The 19,949-nt window shown below is 34.2% G+C and overlaps 2 protein-coding genes across 2 annotated transcripts; both read right to left on the bottom strand.

Moving 5' to 3' along the window:
• Nucleotides 1-1,147: 1,147 nt before the first annotated feature.
• PLE (Microtubule associated protein (MAP65/ASE1) family protein) lies at nt 1,148-7,359 on the bottom strand. Its single transcript, XM_085731814.1, has 13 exons — nt 7,253-7,359; nt 6,806-6,880; nt 6,494-6,700; nt 5,603-5,848; nt 5,277-5,483; nt 5,025-5,180; nt 4,775-4,934; nt 4,527-4,678; nt 4,346-4,433; nt 3,949-4,022; nt 3,744-3,818; nt 3,284-3,557; nt 1,148-1,911 (listed from the first exon to the last, which is right to left on the bottom strand). The coding sequence occupies exons 2-13, from the start codon at nt 6,875-6,877 to the stop codon at nt 1,430-1,432; spliced, it is 2,193 nt and encodes a 730-aa protein (XP_085587940.1). The 5' UTR covers nt 6,878-6,880; nt 7,253-7,359; the 3' UTR covers nt 1,148-1,429.
• A 2,407-nt stretch (nt 7,360-9,766) lies between these two features.
• Nucleotides 9,767-15,521, bottom strand: LOC146956833 (protein trichome birefringence-like 18). Its single transcript, XM_085731804.1, has 4 exons — nt 15,360-15,521; nt 14,344-15,198; nt 11,993-12,267; nt 9,767-10,976 (listed from the first exon to the last, which is right to left on the bottom strand). Exons 2-4 carry the CDS (start codon nt 15,038-15,040, stop codon nt 10,173-10,175), a joined length of 1,776 nt encoding a protein of 591 aa, XP_085587930.1. The 5' UTR covers nt 15,041-15,198; nt 15,360-15,521; the 3' UTR covers nt 9,767-10,172.
• Between the last annotated feature and the right edge of the window lie 4,428 nt (nt 15,522-19,949).

Raw genomic sequence — 19,949 nt, 5'->3', positions numbered from 1 at the left:
AAAGTTTTTCTTTTAAAAAAATATTCAAAGCTGTAAAGTTAAGAATGGAACCATTTCATTTTCCCAACTACTGACAAGTTCTTTTGTCTTTTCAGTTAAATTAAATTAAAGTTGACCAAGAAACTCAAATAGAAAAATTTAAAAGAAAAAAAGAATAATAAAATTAGAAATGCCCTCTTTGTTTGGTGAATATACATAGGATGCCATTCTAATGTGAACTTGTACACAATTATTTTGATTTTTGAATATATGTGTTGAATGTTGATGTCATTGTAATTTTTAAATGTATCGAAATTATAAACATATTTACAAATAATTCTTTTATGGACATTTTAGTTTTCAAATTGATTTTGGATAGTCTATTTAATCTTTAAAAGTATCTAACGTAAATAGTACACATTTTTAATTTAAGTTATTTAAAATGGAACGGAAGGAGTAATGTTTGCTCTAATGTAAACGCGTAAGTCTTCTTTTTGTACCATTTTCCTTTAATTGCTCACGCCTTATGTTGAGTGTTTGACCACAAGGACTATGTCCTAAAACCCACTTTGTCCTTTTAATCAACGCATGAAAATAAAATATAAGTAGATTTTTTTTTGACAGAAAAAGTAGAAGATGATATCATGGTTCTCAAGAAATTGTGTTGAAATTTAGCAACCAAGTCCTGTTATATTCTTCAACTTAATTATGATGCACAAAACCTGTTTTTTTTTTTGTCTTCATCATATTTATCTCCTTTTTTCTAGTTAATTTGATAAAAATGGGGCTTTATAAGTAATCATGGATTTGACTATACTTGCTGAATAGAGACTAAAAAAAAAAGAGTTATTTATTTTAACATATTCATGCTCTGTTAAACACATACACAAAATCAATGCCAGCTATTAATTTGCTCATCCTAATATTCCTCATTCTCAAAACAGTAGACTTAGTTGTCAATATGTGAACAAAATCACAGAAGAGAAAAATGATTCTCTACACAAGACAAAAAAACAATCAATTTATTTTTTTAATCGTAATTAAAGCTTAATAATAATATATTAAAATTAAAAGCAATTGTGGCTCTATAAGAGCAAGAGAAAAAGCGAGAGAATGATGAGTTAATTTGAAAGTAATTTAAGGAGGATTACAATAATGAAAAGCATGGTTTTGCTGGTACATGGTAAAATATTTCAAATTCATTTAAAATAGTAACGACAATAATTCTTCATATAGGTGGGATCCAATACAGCTAAGACCATTTCCAGATGAAACAATCAGAAAGAAGTAAGAAAATTAAATCGCATTAAACCACAAAAATCTCATCAATAAGTCTGTTCCACATCCTAGTCTAGGTTCACTTCTTGCAATGTACACAATCAGGAAGCCAATTACAATTGACTTATGATTATTCATCACTTTAACATAATCTCTCAGCCAAACAAAGTAATCATGCTAACATATAATAAGCGAGCCGTCTTTCCTCAAAGGAATATTCAATCTCTTGGACTGGAATCCCGTCGCATACTCCAACAGTAGCTGACGACGGAACTGGAGTCACGGCCACATTCATAGAAACTGACGACGGAACTGGAGTCATGGCCATATTCATAGGAATTGATGCTGTTGAAGGTGTTGCAGGGATAGGAATAGGCACTGTCTTTGGAGTTCTATTCTCTTGATCAGCCGCAGTCATTGCCTTGCAGGGACTAACAAAGGGCATATTGTTAAGTGCCATTGTTTTCGGCAACTTTTCACTCGGTATGATATGCTCATTTGCAGCATTCGCTACATTTGCTTTTGATGATACATTATTAGATGAGAGGGGAGAAAAAGGTTGCCTTGTCAGAGGAGATTCTAATTCATAGGCACTAGCAGCACCAAGTGAGTGCTTTTTTGCAGGAATCCCAGCAATATCCAGTCCTCTTCGAGCTTCACATGGGAAAAAAAGAAAGGAAAAAAAAACATGTTAGAGTTCTAAATCCATATGGTACACGAGAATGTGCGTATGAGTGAATGTGTGAATGAGTTGGGAGTTATACATCATATATATGACTCTTTGTACAATTTAGGAAAGAGCTATGCCAGCTATATCAGCAGTTGATGTCTTCCTCAATGACTGATATGGCCAACATTTTCCTCTTAGACCACTTACAATGGGTTATTGAATCCCATATTCAATATGTTGAAGCCATTGCAATGCCCCTGTTGAATATCACTTTGAGGAAAGAGAGGGTGAATTAATTCAACTTGTTGAAATGCTGTCCGACCTGCCACGTGGAAGCTCGAGATTGGCCAAAACTGGCGCGTGACGTGCACGCGCCGACAGGAGAGTGTGAGGAACAGGAAAGGCGGAAAGAGAAAGAGGAAGTGATAAAAACATTGCCACGTGGCTTGCTACGATTGGCTGCTTGAATTTTTATCTTCTTAATAATTTGGACTCAATTATTTCATTGCAAATAATTTTTTTTTATTTTTTTTTTTACCAAAATTCGTCATTTTTTTTTCTCTATAAAATGAGACTTGGATCATTTCATTTGGACACAGAAAAAAAATTAAGTTTTTCACTCTCTTAATCTCATTATTAGTCTTTCTTTTAAAGTTTTAGTCTTTGATTAGTGAAATGGATCCCAATAACAATCAATTCAACACCCAAAATTCTTCTGATTACCCATTTAAATAAATATTGTTTTTTAAAAAAATTAATTGTATTATTTTAATTTAATTTAAATCGATAATTATAATTTTATGTAATTATAAAAACAAAAATTAAATAAGAATAAGAAATAAAAAGTGGTGGGGTAGGGTGTTGAATGTTTACCATTGGAGTGGTAAAAATTGAATGGGTGTTGAATTAAGAGAGAGAAAATGATGTGGAGTGTTGGGAATTGAAAAAGTGGGTGTTGAAGGGTATTGAAATTGTTTTCCCATTGTACATGGTCTTAAGTAATTCACTCATGCTCATGTCAGAGGAACTAGATACACTAGTCAAAAGTTGGACATCATAATTACATTGAGCAAGACTCTTGTGTCATCTTAATTTTGAAAAGAAAATTTACAGATTGAAATAAGAAGAGAAAATAAATGTGGTTTTAACCAATTTTCTTTTGAATCAATAGTCTGGACCTAGAGAAAACCTATCCCCACCCCAGCAAACAACCCCTTGCCACTTTAGCCACAAACCAAGAGACCTGATTGATCTATGATCTTTTTGAGTCAAACAGGAAAAACACAATTAAAACTCTTATTACTTAGCAAGGAATCTGCAACCACAAAAGTATAACCAAAAGCAGAGTTAAACTACCTGATGATAAACAAGAAACACCATCATCCGGGTAACTTAGTTGATCAAACTGAGGCACTTTGTCAACCTTTCTCACGGCACGTGAATGAGTAGCTTTTGAATCAGGTTTTGGAGTTTGAAGCATTGCTCCTCCCATGGAGACTCTTCGACTAGCTGCCCCTCCGGTTGACATCCTAGGTCCCTTCTTTACACTCTGGGGCTTTGATGGGCTTGGTTTTGATCCATATAGTGCCTCCTGTTCTGCTATCATTTGTCCCTGAAGCTTCTTCAGGTCCTGCAACAGAAAAGTATCATTTAATAAGTTTTGGAGAAATTACACACAACATCTATTTGTTGGTGAATATACAGATAAATAAAATGTTGCCTGGATTACGAAACCCAATGTCTAAGACAATATACTAGGGTTGTGCAATTAGAATTCATTTTGATTGCCTATTCAAATGAAATAAGAGGACTATACCCGCTGCCTACGACGTTCCTGCTCTTTCTCTTGTCGTAATATATTGTACTCTTCAATCATTGAGAGTAGACGAATCTAAAAAACCAAAAAAGGACGGAATCATTTTGAAGAAAATTCACTTGTGCAACCAGCTAATAATAGTTAACAAGTAAAAAATCAAAATTTTAGTATGAGACTTAACAGAAATCTTAAAGAAAGAACTTACACCATCATATGTGAATTCGAAACCTTTTTCCTTTTCCCATGCTATAGTTTTTGAAGTCAATGCATCTACCATTCCTATAGATAAAAAGGGGGAGATATCACAACCATGCGTAAATAATGGTGTAGATGGCTTGGCAGATTACAAATGAAGTCACAGTGGAACAAAATTTTGAAGAAAAATGGTATCGATCAAAGAAAACAACCAAACTATTGTTAATTATCCCATTCTTGCTTTTGGAACTATTAAGAATTATCGCTACACACTGAAATTGACACCTTTGCTGAATATTAAGAATTATTAAATCAGACACTTGTGAATACAGGTTCATGATTCAGTTTGATGTGTTCATATCGTTGAGCCATAACATATGCGTAACAATTAAGATCTATAAAAATACCTGGAATTTTGTTAACCAACCCACGTGCTTTCTCAGCTCGCTTGAGAGTAAGATGAGCACCTCTTCCAGCATTATATCGATTGTCATCCTGGAAAATGAACAAAATGAACATTGAGCTTATTTGCAAGTATGAGTATGACTGAAAAAATGGAAGTCAAAATGGAGAATACAAACAACTAACCCTGTTATATTCCTCAAGCCAAGACTCTTCATTACATGCTGCCAACCATTTCTCAACCTTTTCAAGTATGTCTTTTCGACCCAAAGCTTCCTCTTTAACTTGGGCAACCTGGCGCTCAAACTGTTCAAGCACACATGCAGGGTCCACAATTCCTGCATCAAGGAACAGGCAGAGTTTGAAGTGTGCAAAAGAAATAATTGCAATCATGTCCAGAAAAACCTTGCAAATTAAAATAGATAGAATATTACCAGATTCTATAGCTTCAACGGCATATTCGACTGCACCATCTATTTCTGGAACTAAATGAGTCTTTCGACAAATTTCCTCCAGCTCTGTTCTCTTCTTTAGCACAAGCTCCTTCATTTTGCTGGATTTTAACTCTTCTAACCTAGATACTTCGACCTCCACCTGCATGGCATTAATACTTCTTCGTGAATTCTGAACCGTATAAAATAAAGAAATATAGTCCATATTATACTCAAGCAACTTGTAACTCACGCAATTGATGAAGTCCTCGGACAAGGTGTTTGGTTCAGTTATTTCATCTTCTGAGGCAGCAATATTACAAGTAACATTCTGAAACATCTGCTGCTCTTCAATAGGTGTATCCATCAGGTTCCAGAGCTCCAGCATTGTTGTTGCAAGATCTTGGAGCTGCCAAACATAAATGATTTACAACTATCAACCAAGGGAAAGAACAGAAAATTCAAAAAATAAAGTGGCAGAATTTATTTTTTAATCATTGTTTACCTTCTGCATTCTCTGTAATTTAATTTCCCGTAGTTGTTGTATAACAGCAGCCAGTTGCTGGATGGTATCATTACTTACACTCTTAGGTCCTTCATCTCCTAAACTGGGATGAATTCCAAGGACTGTCTGCTTAAAGTCAAAACCGAGCACTAAACAAAGAGAATTTAAAGTACACAGGTGCTCTTGAACCGTCTTTAGGCGCCCAATCTGCATGAAAAGAACGAACAACCATAATAAGTAATTAGTTATAGAGACACAGAGTACAAAAAAATATGTTGTTAATTTGATGAAACAGAAAAAATGATGGATAGTGGTAAATTATTGACCTTTTCATTTTGAAGTGCATTTAGCTGTCTGTGCAAATCTTCAAGTTTTCTCAGGGACAAATCAGTTTCATCTACAAGGGAAGGACTGTACTCTTTGGGGCCATAAATTTCCATTGAGAGGCTTTGAATCTGCTCTTGAACTTCTGTAAATTGATTTCTCCGCTCCAACTTATGCTTTTTCATCTCCTCCAGCTGTGGAAGAATTCTTGCATACTCTTCCTTCAGGCTTCCAGCATTTTGATCGGACTAGAAAAACGAGAATGAGACAAAATACCAATCCAATTAGTACTCTAACTCAATAACATGTTCTCTTGGCAGAAAAAAGACACACGAAAATAGCAAATTATGCATTAAATAGGGTGACTATATCAGACGCAACATTGATGTGGATATGGATCTTATAACTACAGTGAGTTCGCTATCTATGGATATGATGTCAAAAATAGACCAATTACATATCAACTTTCCATTTGAATTAGCAACGGCAATGTCTCCTTGTAATAGTATATGGTCCAATTGTTTACCACGTGAATGTGGATGAATCGAACAACTTACCCTTTGATCTGTTATTAGTGAGCTATCTCTCCCAGGATTGTGAAATATGTTCTGCTAGAATAGGGTAGCAATCTGCTCATTTTTTAAAGGGTCGTTCTAACAAAATACCTAAGGGCATTGTTTCAAGAATCCATAAAAAGAAATTTTGTTTTGAAAACACCAATTAAATCACATGAAAAAGTATTAAACATACTACTTTTCACTACTTAAACAATGCCTTGAGGGAACTTGTTAGTAACTTCAAATTATTTTCAAATTAAGCACTTCTTCCATTGTATTCAGGGAACAAACATGCACAAAAATGAGCAAATTATTGCAGTTATTAAAATATCTAACCTGTCTAATGTGCACAGGTCGCTCTCCCATTGCAGAACAGATAGCTGCAAGTTCCGCCTCACAATCAGCAATCGCCTGCCTTAATTGAGCTCTAGACTTATTCGCCTGATCGACCTTCCTTCGGTACACTTCAAGACACTCTTGTTCAAGCTCAAACAGCATTCTGTCTCTATCAGGCTCAGCCTCGCCAACTTCGTCCCAAATTATCTAATAAACAAGTTGTAACAAACAATAATGAATTCTCAAAGTTTTTCAGTCATGAACTTTTTTAGAATTATAGAAAAGATGATTGAAGAAAAACTTAATGAATACCTGAAGTTCATACAGAAGAGATCCACAAGTTGTTTCGGCTTGCGAAAGGGGATCGTTTTGAGGATTAGACATTATCTGCCAAACACAATCACTTCAAAATTCAGCTGGAAATTTACTCATCATAGATATAGAGAATACCAACACATTTAAGCGATTAAAGAGGTGCAAACATAGAAACATAATTTGAATTACTTGAAACCCTAAATTCAATTTATTTAACTAAAATTCATCGAACCCTAAATTGTTAAAAAATGAATTGTAACTCAAATTTGGGGGGAAACAGTAGAGAAATTGATTGAATTAATGTGTGATTGAGAGAAATGGTACTAACATAGATCTTAGCTGGAAATAGCTACAAGAGAAAATAGAAAGTTTGTATAAAAGGAATAGAAATTAAATTGAATATAGTTAAGATTCGTGGGAATCTGAGGAGCGAAATGTACTGACCTATTTAGGAAATGAAATGAAGAATCACTTGATTTTTGAGAGTAAGTGATTTTGAACTTTTCTTTTTGATGAGAAATAAGTGATTTCGAACTTTCAATTTTGAATTCAGAATAGATGTATGTAGCCGTTTTAGTTTTAAGGAAAAAGGTTACCGTTGACGTTCAAAACCGCTCGATCTCCATTTGATTTCGATTCACATTTATTTTATTTTTTTTAATTAAAATGGTGTACGGACGGGCCAGGCTGGGCTATTGGTGGCCTTCAGAATCATGAAAGAAAAAGCCTTGAATTGATGATGTAAGATAGTCCTAAAATTGGAAACAAACTTTTCAAATTTCAAATTTACAAGAGAGACAAACGTCAGTGACATAACATGTGACTATGAGTTAAAACAAGAGAAATGATATTTTGACAACCACTTTTTAACAACTTTCTCTCTCTTACTCACATGATGTTGTTATCCTCTCTCTTCCTTTTTCTCTCTCCATTGTTTTTGACCAATAAGAAGTGAGAAAAACAAGGTTGTCATCAAATGGATGTTAAAATATCATTACTCTTAAAACAAACACGTATGTATTAGGATAAACTTTTATTAAAAAAAAAATGTATCTCTTACTTATAAATATTAACCCGTCTCGTTATATTTAACCTAATTTTAACATAATTTTTCCCTCCACACTTTTGCATTTAATGTTTATCTAAAGTAAAATAAAATTATGTTCCTAATTATATGCTACTTTTTGGAAAGGAATAACTGTTAACCTGTCTCGCTATACTTAACATAATCTCTTACTTATAAATGTGAACTCGTCTCGCTATACTTAATTTATTATGTTACATTACGATATCACGAACGATGTCATGGAAATATATTATGTTATGTTATGGTACAGTACCAACGTCTATGCTTCTTAATATTATGAAATACTATATGACAATCATGACATTCATCTAAACTATTTTGTTACCTATTACCGTCAAATATTACATTCCATATGACCCATGCGTTAGCACGGGTCGATGGTCTAGTTAGGATAAACTTTGTACCTCAAAAAAAATACCAATTTGATTAAATGATATCACCATAAAACTGCTGTAAAAGATCCATTTTCTAAAAATACATAACTAATTAAACCCACGCCAGATAATTGAAAAAGGTTGTTTTTACTACCAAAAAATATATTTAAAAAATAATTAAAAAGGTTATTTTACTTTTGTTTTTTAACGAGTAGTATAATGATTAGAATTTCACCACTTTGATAAAACGGCTTCGATACTAACATTTGAAAATCACTCAAAATACTAACAACCATTGTCATCCTTTGGAAATAAAAACGAATGATTCATCTTCATTCTCATAAGACAGGTACCATTGATTCCCATTCAACATAAACAAAGGAGAATGAATGAGTTGAGTTTTGAGGTACTCATATTTGTTTTCTCTTGTTTTTTTTCTTTTCAATTGCTACCAATCATATCATTGTCTCACTCGTTAGGATAGAAAAAATTGTGAGCCTTTTAATATGGTATTGTGAGGATAGGTTGTGGAAAACCTATATTTGCGGGCTATCTGATGTTTCTATTATATTTGGTATATATGTAATTGACTAAGTAATGATGTTTTCAATTTAGGATATATCATATATGTAATTGACTAATTGTCGCTTTCTTTATTATCAATATTACTTACATTTATATTTCTATTGTTACCGTCTTCTGTTTTGTGTCTCTGTCTGTTTGAGAACAATGATATTGTTGATTGTTGTATGAAAGCAATTTCATCGTTGTTCTTATCGTTTTTCTATGTCTGTTTGGTCTCGGTTTTGTGCCAATTTTTTTGCTTGAGTTTTAGTCTATATTTTGTATTTTGAGTTTTAATATGTTGTTTAAATTTAATTTTTTATTGAAGTATCTCAGCCGTATCGTATCTTGAATTTTAAAATTTTCCCGTATCCGTACCGTATCATGTATCTAAACTTCATAGGTTGTAAGGTGTTACAACCCGAGAGTTTACCTCAGCTCGTTAACACAATTCATCCGAGTTTACGAGTTAACACTTGATTTGTGGAACCCAGGGTGCATGAGTTTTGTGAATCACTGAAGTCATCTAACTCGTTAAAAAATATTTCAAATGAATTTGATATAAAAACAGTGAAAAAATTTCAAACTAACATTTTATCTATTTTTTAGCACACCTTCATTCAAACAGAGGTTCTGTCCTAGTTTCCATCATAAAACCATAAATACCAAAAAGTGATAGATGTTAGGCTTGAACTTCAAACAGCATGAAATTCCATGTTTATCAATAACCTTAATGACAAAGAAACACTTCAAATGATGAACCAAATTGGCTTGCTAATGCTAGAAAGTAGAAACATATATTCAGAACTAGCTAGCTAAAAAGCGATAAACACAATCACAATCACATACTTGGTAAAATGACATTTAAAAAACCTGGAATTGCTCATGAACACATTTGATAAGCTAGCAGCTTACCATCCCAGTCCTTAAAAATAAATAAATAAATTTCTCTATGATATACTAATATTATTCTGTGATAAAAGATACAGCCGAGACCTATTTTTACCTCTCTCTATAAAGTCTACACAAGTCAATCTCATGAGTGCAGAAGCACAACATGCAGCTTGAATGTCATCAGAAACAAAATAAAATAAAGAGGATATTACACCCCCACCTCTATAGTATGCTTTTCTTAAATGACACATTCATCACCTCTATATACCGTATAAGACCTTGAACTTCCCTTAATTACACACATCCTATCTATCATGTAAAGTAAACAGAACCAAAGGTGTGAGTGCAATCTCCCAACAAATATGGGGGGGTAAGTGGTCATTTGAAAAATAGAAGGGATGTTTGCGCTATTTAATCATATCTCATGAGAGGTGAGCTTAATATCTCATGATGCACTTCCACCTTCATATTCTCTCTTGATGATTTCCAAGACAAGTTCATTCCAGGTATCGACAGGACCTGGCATGCACCAGTGCAAGCAATCCTGTGGCGGTGGCCTTCCATCTGGGCCACGTTTAGTGATCTTATTTGGGTCAGGGCTCCTGTAAGGCCCAGGATGACCATCATGTCGGTATTGAAACGCTTGAGTAATGTCCATTAACGTCAACTTCGATTTATTTGTAGCCTTTTCCATGGCGCGGTTAAAACCTGTAACCTGTTGCTCATGCATCGTATTTGTGTGCCCGTTTTCTACCAGTTCACCAAGTGCAACAGGCTTAACCTTCCCAGTGCATGACCCACCGGTGTTCCAGGCTCCACCCTCATAATGATCTGGTGAATAGGACCGAACAATTGCGACACCTTTGTAAGTTGGATGTGTAGCAAGAGCAGTAAGAATTGTTTCTACAGATATAGCATATGCTTGAATGTTGTTGACCTTCATCTGCTTGGACTTGTCTGGCCACCATAACTGTCCTCCCACTATCTCGTTATTCAAGATATACACAGACTGCTTAGCAAACCAATGACCGGAAGAAAGGACAACCACGTCAAAATTTGGGATATGTTCCATTAACTTCGGGTCAGGGGCATCAAGATGGAGCTTATCCACACCAGCTGGAGCATAATCAAATGGTTCAGACGTCACTTTGACAAGCCATGAGGACCATATCCGGACTATCATTACAGATGCGGACCTAAAATAATATCTTTGCATATTACGATTTCCCCGATTCTTTGGTACCTCTACCTGAAAATACCATATTTTCAGTTAAGCTTCTAGCTATGATAAAATGGATGCTTAATCACATGCACCATGCACACACAAGCATGGATATGGAAAACCCTATGTATGTGTAAATGAATACTTGCAATCAAATGCATGCTGTTGAACGGCTAAAAACCATTTCATTATGAACCGGGTATGGTGCATATGCAGCATTAAAGCCACATAAAACAATTTTTGATGCAGTGCCAAGAGGCAAAACATGCATTTTTCTTTTTATTGGAATATACTTTGGCTGGGAAAGGCATAAAATTTCAAAGCCAAACTAAGAAAAGAAATGTTGAGAAAAATATACTTAGTTTCTCGCCAAATCAATTTGATTACGTTCCTCTTTTACCTAATAAAGAAATGTTTATATGAGAAACTAGATTATAAATGCAGAAATTGTTGTACTGGATGCATATCAATTTGTTTCCTGATTTCATTCTCATTTACTTCCTGGTTTACCTAATAAATCACCTCCCCATCCTCTTTTACCTAATAATAATAATAATAAATCCACATGTTGCAGAAGTTGTTTCAAAGCAAAACAATTTTTCTTTTTATTAACATTTATGGTTCTCAAATAAATGTCAATAAATTAAGCATCCATAATACAATAATAATAAGAGTTACTCTATTTATTTAGATGAAGCCAAACCAAACAAATATAAAATACAAACAGGTTGAAAGCTTTATCATGTTGAAGTCTTTCTGTTGAGATGTGAATTTACTTTATTGGACTAATTTACTACCAAACAAAGCAAACTGTAAATGATTCGATTATGCGTGTCTCGGATAAAACTTACAAACAATCTCGTACATCTTAACTAGTCAAATTCAAAGTTCAAATATTTCCAGCCCTATTGTTAGAGAGTTCATAATCACAAACAATATGCAGCAACAATGACGACAGTAAAACTGATAATATTTCCATAATCTCTAAATCATTTTATTTTCCATGCAAAACAGATCAATAAGGAATAAAATAAAGAAATAACCTGCCACAGAATACACAACATTGATTCCATTTGGTTTCGAGCTACTGAATCTCCAATGAAAGCCAAGGTCTTCCCTCTCATCAGCTCCAAAAATTTTCTAGGATCAAATCGTGGGATGTCACACTGAAAGGGCTTCCATCGCCAATTCTCATAATCTTTGTCAGGCCTCCCATTACCCTGGCAATTCTGCATCTGTGTCAATACAGGACATGTATTGTTTGTGTAAAGTGGTCCCAATGGATCATGTACCCAATTCCCATGGTACAGATCACAGCCTACACAACAGAATGGACAATACCAATTAAAAGCCTCACACAGAGTAATTTCAAACAATATTATTATAAAACCGTCACCTGTTTACAATAAGAAATTTTTAGTAACAAGATACAGCTACTAATAATTTACATATGTTTGAGAATTTTCCAAACATATATAGCAACACAAGTGTGAGTGTGTCGGTGAGTGTGAGTATGTATGTGTGCGGGCTCGTGTGAGTGCATGTATATGTGAGGCTGTGTCATATCTGCCAACCAAAACTTTGAATTATACATCATATTTGCAGTCAGTAATCCATACACCTGAAACTACTGTGAATTCAACTTTTTAAAAATTTGAATAATTGGTTTCATGTTTCAATTTATTCATTTTGTATATACTACAACGAAATATTTCAGTTACAATTTTTTTTTTTAGAATAAGCCAAACTAGCCCACCGAAATTGGCACCGGAGAGAATCAAACCTGAGACCTTGAGAGGAGCACACTCCGAGGTCCCAAGCCAACACCACCAGACCAACTCAAGTGGGTTTTTTCTGTTACAATTCTTTATAAGCGATTTAGTGTTGTTGACAATGAAATTCAGATCCTTGCCCAGAAGTACAAAAGCAAAATTAAATCCGTTGATTCAGTTGCTAATTAACAACTCAATTATGTGCTTAGTAACAAGAAACAAGGAACAGTGAACAACCAAACATCATCATGACAATACCACTCCTGTCATGGTGATTAGAGAGTCACCAGACTCGAGTGCAAACTATCCCAGAAGGCCAGGACAGAAGTAATGGTTCGGAAGAAAAAAGAAAAAAAAAATTCTGATGATTTAGAGAGTTAACAAACAGATACCCTACCAAACAAACACACCAAAATTCCAGTAGATAAAAGGGCCGAGTGCGGTACTTAAGCTATGATGCTCTCCCACTTAATAAACTAGTCTTTTGGGTTGGACTCTCCTCATGGACATAAGTCCTAATAAATGATGCTGTCATTGAGAGTTGGGTCACAGAAAGGGCTACCGATTAAGGTACTCAACTAAATACCGATTGGTGAGTGAAGCCGCCAAAGAGGAAAGGGCTACCGTTGGGTCAGTGCCGATAGAGTGAAACTGACGTAGAAGTCGGCTCTTAAAGGGGGTGATGGCAATGTTTGGAGTCCCACATAAACTAGATAAAAGTGCTCAGTGTGGTACTAAGCCATGAGGCTCTCCAACCTAATGGACTGGTCTTTTGAGTTGGGCTATCCTCATGGGCTTAAGTCTAACAACCACTTAATTAGCCCAATTGATAACTGAAACAAAGACCAAAATAAAATAGAGGTTACTCGACAATTGTACTAAAAACAAGCTAAAGTGGTGGATGCAAGGAAATCTCATTAAAGCCCTCGGAGAAAAATATAGACAACATCATCTCTTTGCTATATTAGTGTCTACTGTAAGAAAAATCTCTCTCTCAACCTGAATCCTTCAAATGCATGAAGCAGGACATATGTATGCATGTTTAAAGACGAAATATATCCCTCCCTCAGACTTTTCATGTAATACATTAACTAGACAAATAGCTATGAGTGTTTTTTTGTTAGGTGGTTAAATCCTAATCACAGTTTGAAGTTAGATAAAATAGTAATGTTGGGGTAGAATAAAATTGTAAATTTAGTAGTAATAGTTAGAATGAGTTATAAAAATTAAAAAGAGAATATGGGAATGGAAAGGAGGAGATGTCAATTTGATAGTTGTACATGGAAAGTGAAAAGAGATATCCTTTACAAAGGGAAAACTCTTGGGTTGAATTACATTTCTACAATTCCAGTTCAGTTTGCAATAATACACTTCTATTCTCTTTATTTTTTTCTATCTTCTGTTCATTTCAGTTTCTCTAGGATATAACAAGTAGTGAGTTAAGATTAATAAAATGAGACTATTTTACTAAACACAATGTGCTTCCAAAAGAGAGTGAAGTAAAGAAAAACAGACAATTTATGTTATTGTATATTATAGTAGTACAAAACAAGAATGGTAAATATTATACCATGAAGCATTTAAAAAACAAGCTAGTGTAGGTGAAAGATTGCAACAGTAACCTGAATTAACTGAACCGGCATTGGATGCGTTGTCAGGCTTCTTTACTGATTCTGGAACAGCTGTTAATGTGGAATTATCAGAAGTCGTGGAGGTTTCCTTTGGTGCTATAATCACACCACCGGACTGGTCATTTGAAACCGTAGAAGGGGGTTCTTCAGTTCTAATACCACCCGTCAAATTGGAAGAACCGGCACCTGCTTCAACCGAAACAGTTGCACTTGAAGTTGAATCAACTTGTGAATTTGCTTGAGCAGGCAAACTAGTATTGGCCGTATCTACACTATTGCCAAACGAAGTCGTGGGTTTTGGTGGAAGTTTCACATCAGAAGTTTTATTGACATCCTCGCTCGTTGGAAGTTCCACAGAACTAGACTTACTATTGTCTACTTCCGAGTTTGAAGTGGTATCGGTTTTTTCTATATTGCTATCACTAGTACCAGTGGAAGATTGTGAATCTAAAGACGGTTTATTATCAATAGAAGCAACATTTATAGGAGATCCAGATACATCTAACTTCTCAGAACTACCTATACCGTAAAAATATCCATGAAACGTGGCACCAATCGGCGATGAAACAAGAACAAATGAAGCATAGATTAAGAAAATTGCAAGTGCTCCTACTAAAACAACAATCCAAGAAAGTGGTCTTGGATGGTAAGACATTTTGGGTGAATCTTTAGGTGTACCCCAATTCATGTCATTCAATCAAACTCTAGCTACACTCAACACTGTAATCTTCAAAACCATAGAAAAATATCTAATATCTAAATGTCAATTATAGAACATAGCAAAACCACATAGGAGATTCAGGTAAGTGGTTCCTGAGATGATGAGATCAATCACCAAGATCAACCCTGTTACATTCAATAATATACAAGTTAATCATCATACAAATTTTGATACCCATCAAGAAAAAACAAATTTTTTGAATAAAATCTAGATGAAATTGAAAAACCCAAAAAAATAAATGAATGAAAAATTAATTTGGATCACGGGATTGATGAAAAGGAGAAACCTTTATGGCGAGATTGTGAGCAAGTTCGGAGTAGGCAATAGTATGTGTCCAATGCGATGCGGAATTTGGATGGATTAAGAATGAATTGTGCTTTTTGTGATGTTTTTGTCGGTTCTGTAAGGAATGGAATATTGAAGGTAACGTGAGATTGTGTTTATGTGTGAATGTGAAGAAGAAGCTCACATCAAATTCAAGACAAACTTTTCTTTTGGGAAGAAAAAAATGTTGGGTTTGTCTATTCTATTCAAGCAATATGCGCATAAATAAGACAATTAAAAATGGTAGTAATTTTTTTGTCCTAAAAATAATGGTAATTTTTTTTTTTTAGTAAAAACAATAATTATTTATTTTAAAATTCTGTATTTTAATATAAAATACATAAATTTGAAGATGAATTTAGACTTCTTGTCCTCGTAAGCTTAGCTCAGTTGGTTGGGACAATGCATAAAATATGCAAGGTCTGGGGTTCAAACCTCGGCCACTACCAAAAAAAAAGACTTCTTATGGAAGTTTTAATTGGTAGAAAAAAAGACTTCTTATGGAAGTTTTAATTGGTAGAAAAAATCTTTAATAAATATATGTTTCTTTTTGAAACAAAAGTAAAAAAAAAACTATCAAACCAAGTTTGACACAAACACATTTTAGTTTTTTTTTAAGACCAAAATCGAAATATAGATTAATAAACCTCCGTTCGACATAAAAGGAGTACCTAGAAGGGAAAAAAGAGTGATATATTACAAGAATTCAAAGAAAAAGCTAAAAGTTAAAAGCTAAAAACAAATTACATATTACATAGCGATTAAACCAAAGCATTGCAGTATATTCAACCACCAGGTATAAAAATCGACGAAATTATTAGGTTTGTGGATCTTCAACTACCACTAAGAATGAAGTTTTATACGACCAAGTAACTACTCTGGCGAAAGGTCTTTATTATCGAATATTATGGCATTACGATCTTTCCACATAATCCAAATAGAAATCATCCAGATAACATGAATACAAGAGCATTACTCCTTCCCGAACAAATGAGATCCACCAAACTACAAAGTTTGTTCCCGTATGACAGCAAAATTAACAAAAATATTGTCCACCCACTAACGAATCAAGTTCCATATACCACCAAAGAAGTCACAACCAAGAAAAATGTTAATTGTTTCTTCCTTACCACACCCTTTAGAGCAAAGTAACGAACCAGAAGGCACCACACCACGACGAATTAGATCATTCATAGTATGGATCCTTTTATTGGGAAGTCTTCACGCAAATAAAAACACTTTTAGGGGTATGATTTATTCCAAATTATGTATGAATAAATATCAACGATGGGATACTCGATCCGAGTAAGAATATGATAAACATCCTTTACCGAGTAACCATCAGTAGTCTCTGATTTTAAGTTCTCTGTTCATACTGGTCCCTAACAAAAAAACAATCATATGAATCCTTAATTTGATTAAATTGTGTTAGCTTAGTTATTTTCACCCATCTTATTGGTAAAAGTTGATATTTATCACATATGGCGTTGATGTGGAGATTCAAACATAAAATAATATTTTGACTCAACATTTTTTAAAATAATTAAATTAAATATATATTATTAATTTATTTTCTTTCTCTTTTCCTTCCTCATATTCATCATCAAAACATCTAAACCTAAAAAGGAATCCAAAAAATTAATTCAACAAGGAGTCAAACAATAACACCATTACATAATCTTCCTTCTACCCCTAACAGCTCTATCTCCAACAAAATTAAATAAATACATATAAACCTGAGAGATTGTTGAACATGCAAAGACAAACTAACCCAATATGGATGATTAAGAAAAGAGTTGGATTGTATTTGGAAATGTACGAATTTGTTTTGGTTTCAGGTGTTTAAGTTTGTTGATTGATCTTCATATTGAGTGAAACTCATTTTAGAAAATTGAGAAAGTGGAGTGTGAAGGGTTAGAGATTGAGAATTTTGGGTGATATAAGGAGTGAGAGATTAAGTTTTCACCAACATAACATGAGAATTTTGCAATAAATGCCCTTTATCATGAGACAAGTTTGGGGTTAAGTTTTTACAAGTGATGCTCCTTGTAGTTACATTCAACGTTTTCTCAATAGTTAATTGTTGTCACACATACGCGCTAAGGTTTTATGTACATCGAATATGTTCTGGACTGAATCAAGGCCTAATCCATGATTGGATTCGGGTGTCTCTCACAACTTATACAACATTGGACCTCAACATGACCTCACCCTAGATATCACTGGATCAAGGCCCCAAACAATTATATGGATTGTTCATTCTGAATTCAATGATGACTTTTCATAATTTGCTCACATATGTCCCTTGAGCACAAAGGTTTAGGTAAAGGTTCAAGGACCAAAACCCTAAACTTTTCCTATAAATACTAACTCATGGGGGTTGATCCAGGAAAGCTCGCTCTTTAGCCTAGATATCTCAATCACCCACGCCACTTGTTGATTTGATTGTCATATTGTGTGCAGGTACACCACCCCCTCCGTAAAAAAAAAGGATTTTGTTGACATAGGACCTCCACTCAAAGGTCATTCATCACCGTCAATTAGAGATCTCAAAGTCTGAAAGGATCATAATCCAAGGGTCTAATAGGCATACACAACGCCTCTGTCTTAGTGGAAAAGTGAACATGGATTTGTTTTTATGTAAACCTAGTCACGACGAAGAGACCACGTCGTGACAGAGAGGTAGATTGAGAGGAATAGTAGATATTGGAGTTGGATTTGTTAGGGGTAGAAGGGAGAAGAGGCAATGGTGTTATTGTTTGATTTCATGTTGAATTAATTTTCTGGGTTTTTTTAGGTTTTGAAGTGTTTGATGATAACGATAAGGAAGGAGAAGAGAAAGAAAATTATTTATATATATATATATATGGGGGATCAAATTACACTGAGGTAATGTTACACCCGCTCAATATCGTTTCACTCGATGCATATTTTTTAAATTTGACTGTTGGACGACAAGTTTATATGATATAGATCATTCACGTAAATTTTTACGAAAATCTAAAATCATTTGATATGTTATTGAGATATAATAAGATTAACTGTGTTCTATAAAAGTGCATAAACTGTTATATTTTAAAAAAAATGTTGAGTCATAATATTATTTCATGTTTGAATCTCCACATCAGTGCCATGAATATTGACTTTGATTAACATAATAGATGGAAAAGACTAACCTAACATAATTTAATCAAATTAAAGGAAGAATAACAACTTTTGTTTGTTAGGGGACCAATACGAACCTCAAAATTAAGATAAGGGACCAAAAATGTGTTCACGTAGATTTTTTTTTTCTTTGTCAACTGTGACTGAACTCAAACACTTTAAATAGAGGTATAAGTGGTTCAAGTAAAATCGATGAAGCTGAACAAACCAAAAAAAAATCGGATATTTTATGATCCAAATCAAAAGCCTTCGAAGGAAACCAAATTTAATAGGTTTGATTCTTGGATCTCAATTTTGAAATCCAATAAAGTAATGAATGGAATTGATAGGTTTACTTAAGCTCACTATGACTTAGTCTAGACCCAATATTTTACCAAGTGTTAGCCTGTAAATTTGACAAGCTCATTTAATATGGTCAACATTTGTTTGACCTTTAACTGTGCAGGAATCGAAGGTTGTCTCACATTCAACTTGAGTATTTCGACAAGATGGCAAGCTAGCGCGCGTAACTTGAAGTTCGATAGAACAAAACTGAAAGAAGATCGCGTCGAAGTCAAGCAATGAAGGCGGGAAAGCACGATTTCAAGTTTGAAGACGGTTTCCTTAGTGGGAACGTGGGGCAGGCGGTTGTCCAAAATGGGAGAACTGCTGATCATGGGATTAGTGGTTCCCTAGTTAGGTTTTTAGTATAAATAAGTGTTTCCAAGCCGGAAAATGGGTCGCAAATCATTTAAAGAATTCTACAACGCTCAAGCTACCGGCGTCTAGGGAAACGAGTTATACATAATGTATGTAAACTGATTTGTAGACCACCTTTATTTTAATGCAATGCATTTTACCTTTCCTTTAAGTTTATGTGCTTAAACTTTTACCTTTTCATTTAACTTTATATTGCTTTTGCTTGCAATCTCAAACCTGTCGAGAGACAGTGCCTTTTTTGTTTCTAAACTCGTCCTGCTTTCTAAGTAACCTGAGTGCATCTCGTGGCCCTTTTCAAAACCTTTTTTCGATCAAAATCTTTGCACAACATGCTCCTGAGATCTCTAGTTCGGTCTCGCTTGTAATAATCAGAACTAACCTGTAGTTTGCCGAAAACACAGGCAAACACCAAGATCATCATCATCCAAAATAAAAGAAATATATCAAAAAGAAAGATAAACTAAAACTTATATTCAATGTGTCTAAGAGTGAAACTGAATTGGGTTAATGGTGCTTTACCCCCTGTAATATAGGTCATTTCCAAGTTTATCCCCTGTAAAATATTTTTTTTGATTTACCCCCTGTAAAAGTTTTTTTCTAGAATACCCCCCTAATAGGCCGTACAAAAACGAATTTTTATTTTTTTTTTATGACCTATTGGCCTATTAGGGGGTGTTCTGAAAAAAAA

Source organism: Medicago sativa, chromosome 1 (assembly GCF_051527215.1).
Source record: "Medicago sativa cultivar Bolivia chromosome 1, Bolivia_mono, whole genome shotgun sequence".
Classification (NCBI taxonomy): domain Eukaryota; kingdom Viridiplantae; phylum Streptophyta; class Magnoliopsida; order Fabales; family Fabaceae; genus Medicago; species Medicago sativa.
The sequence above is the reverse complement of the archived record's forward strand: the minus strand, read 5'-3'. Positions and strand labels throughout refer to the sequence as shown.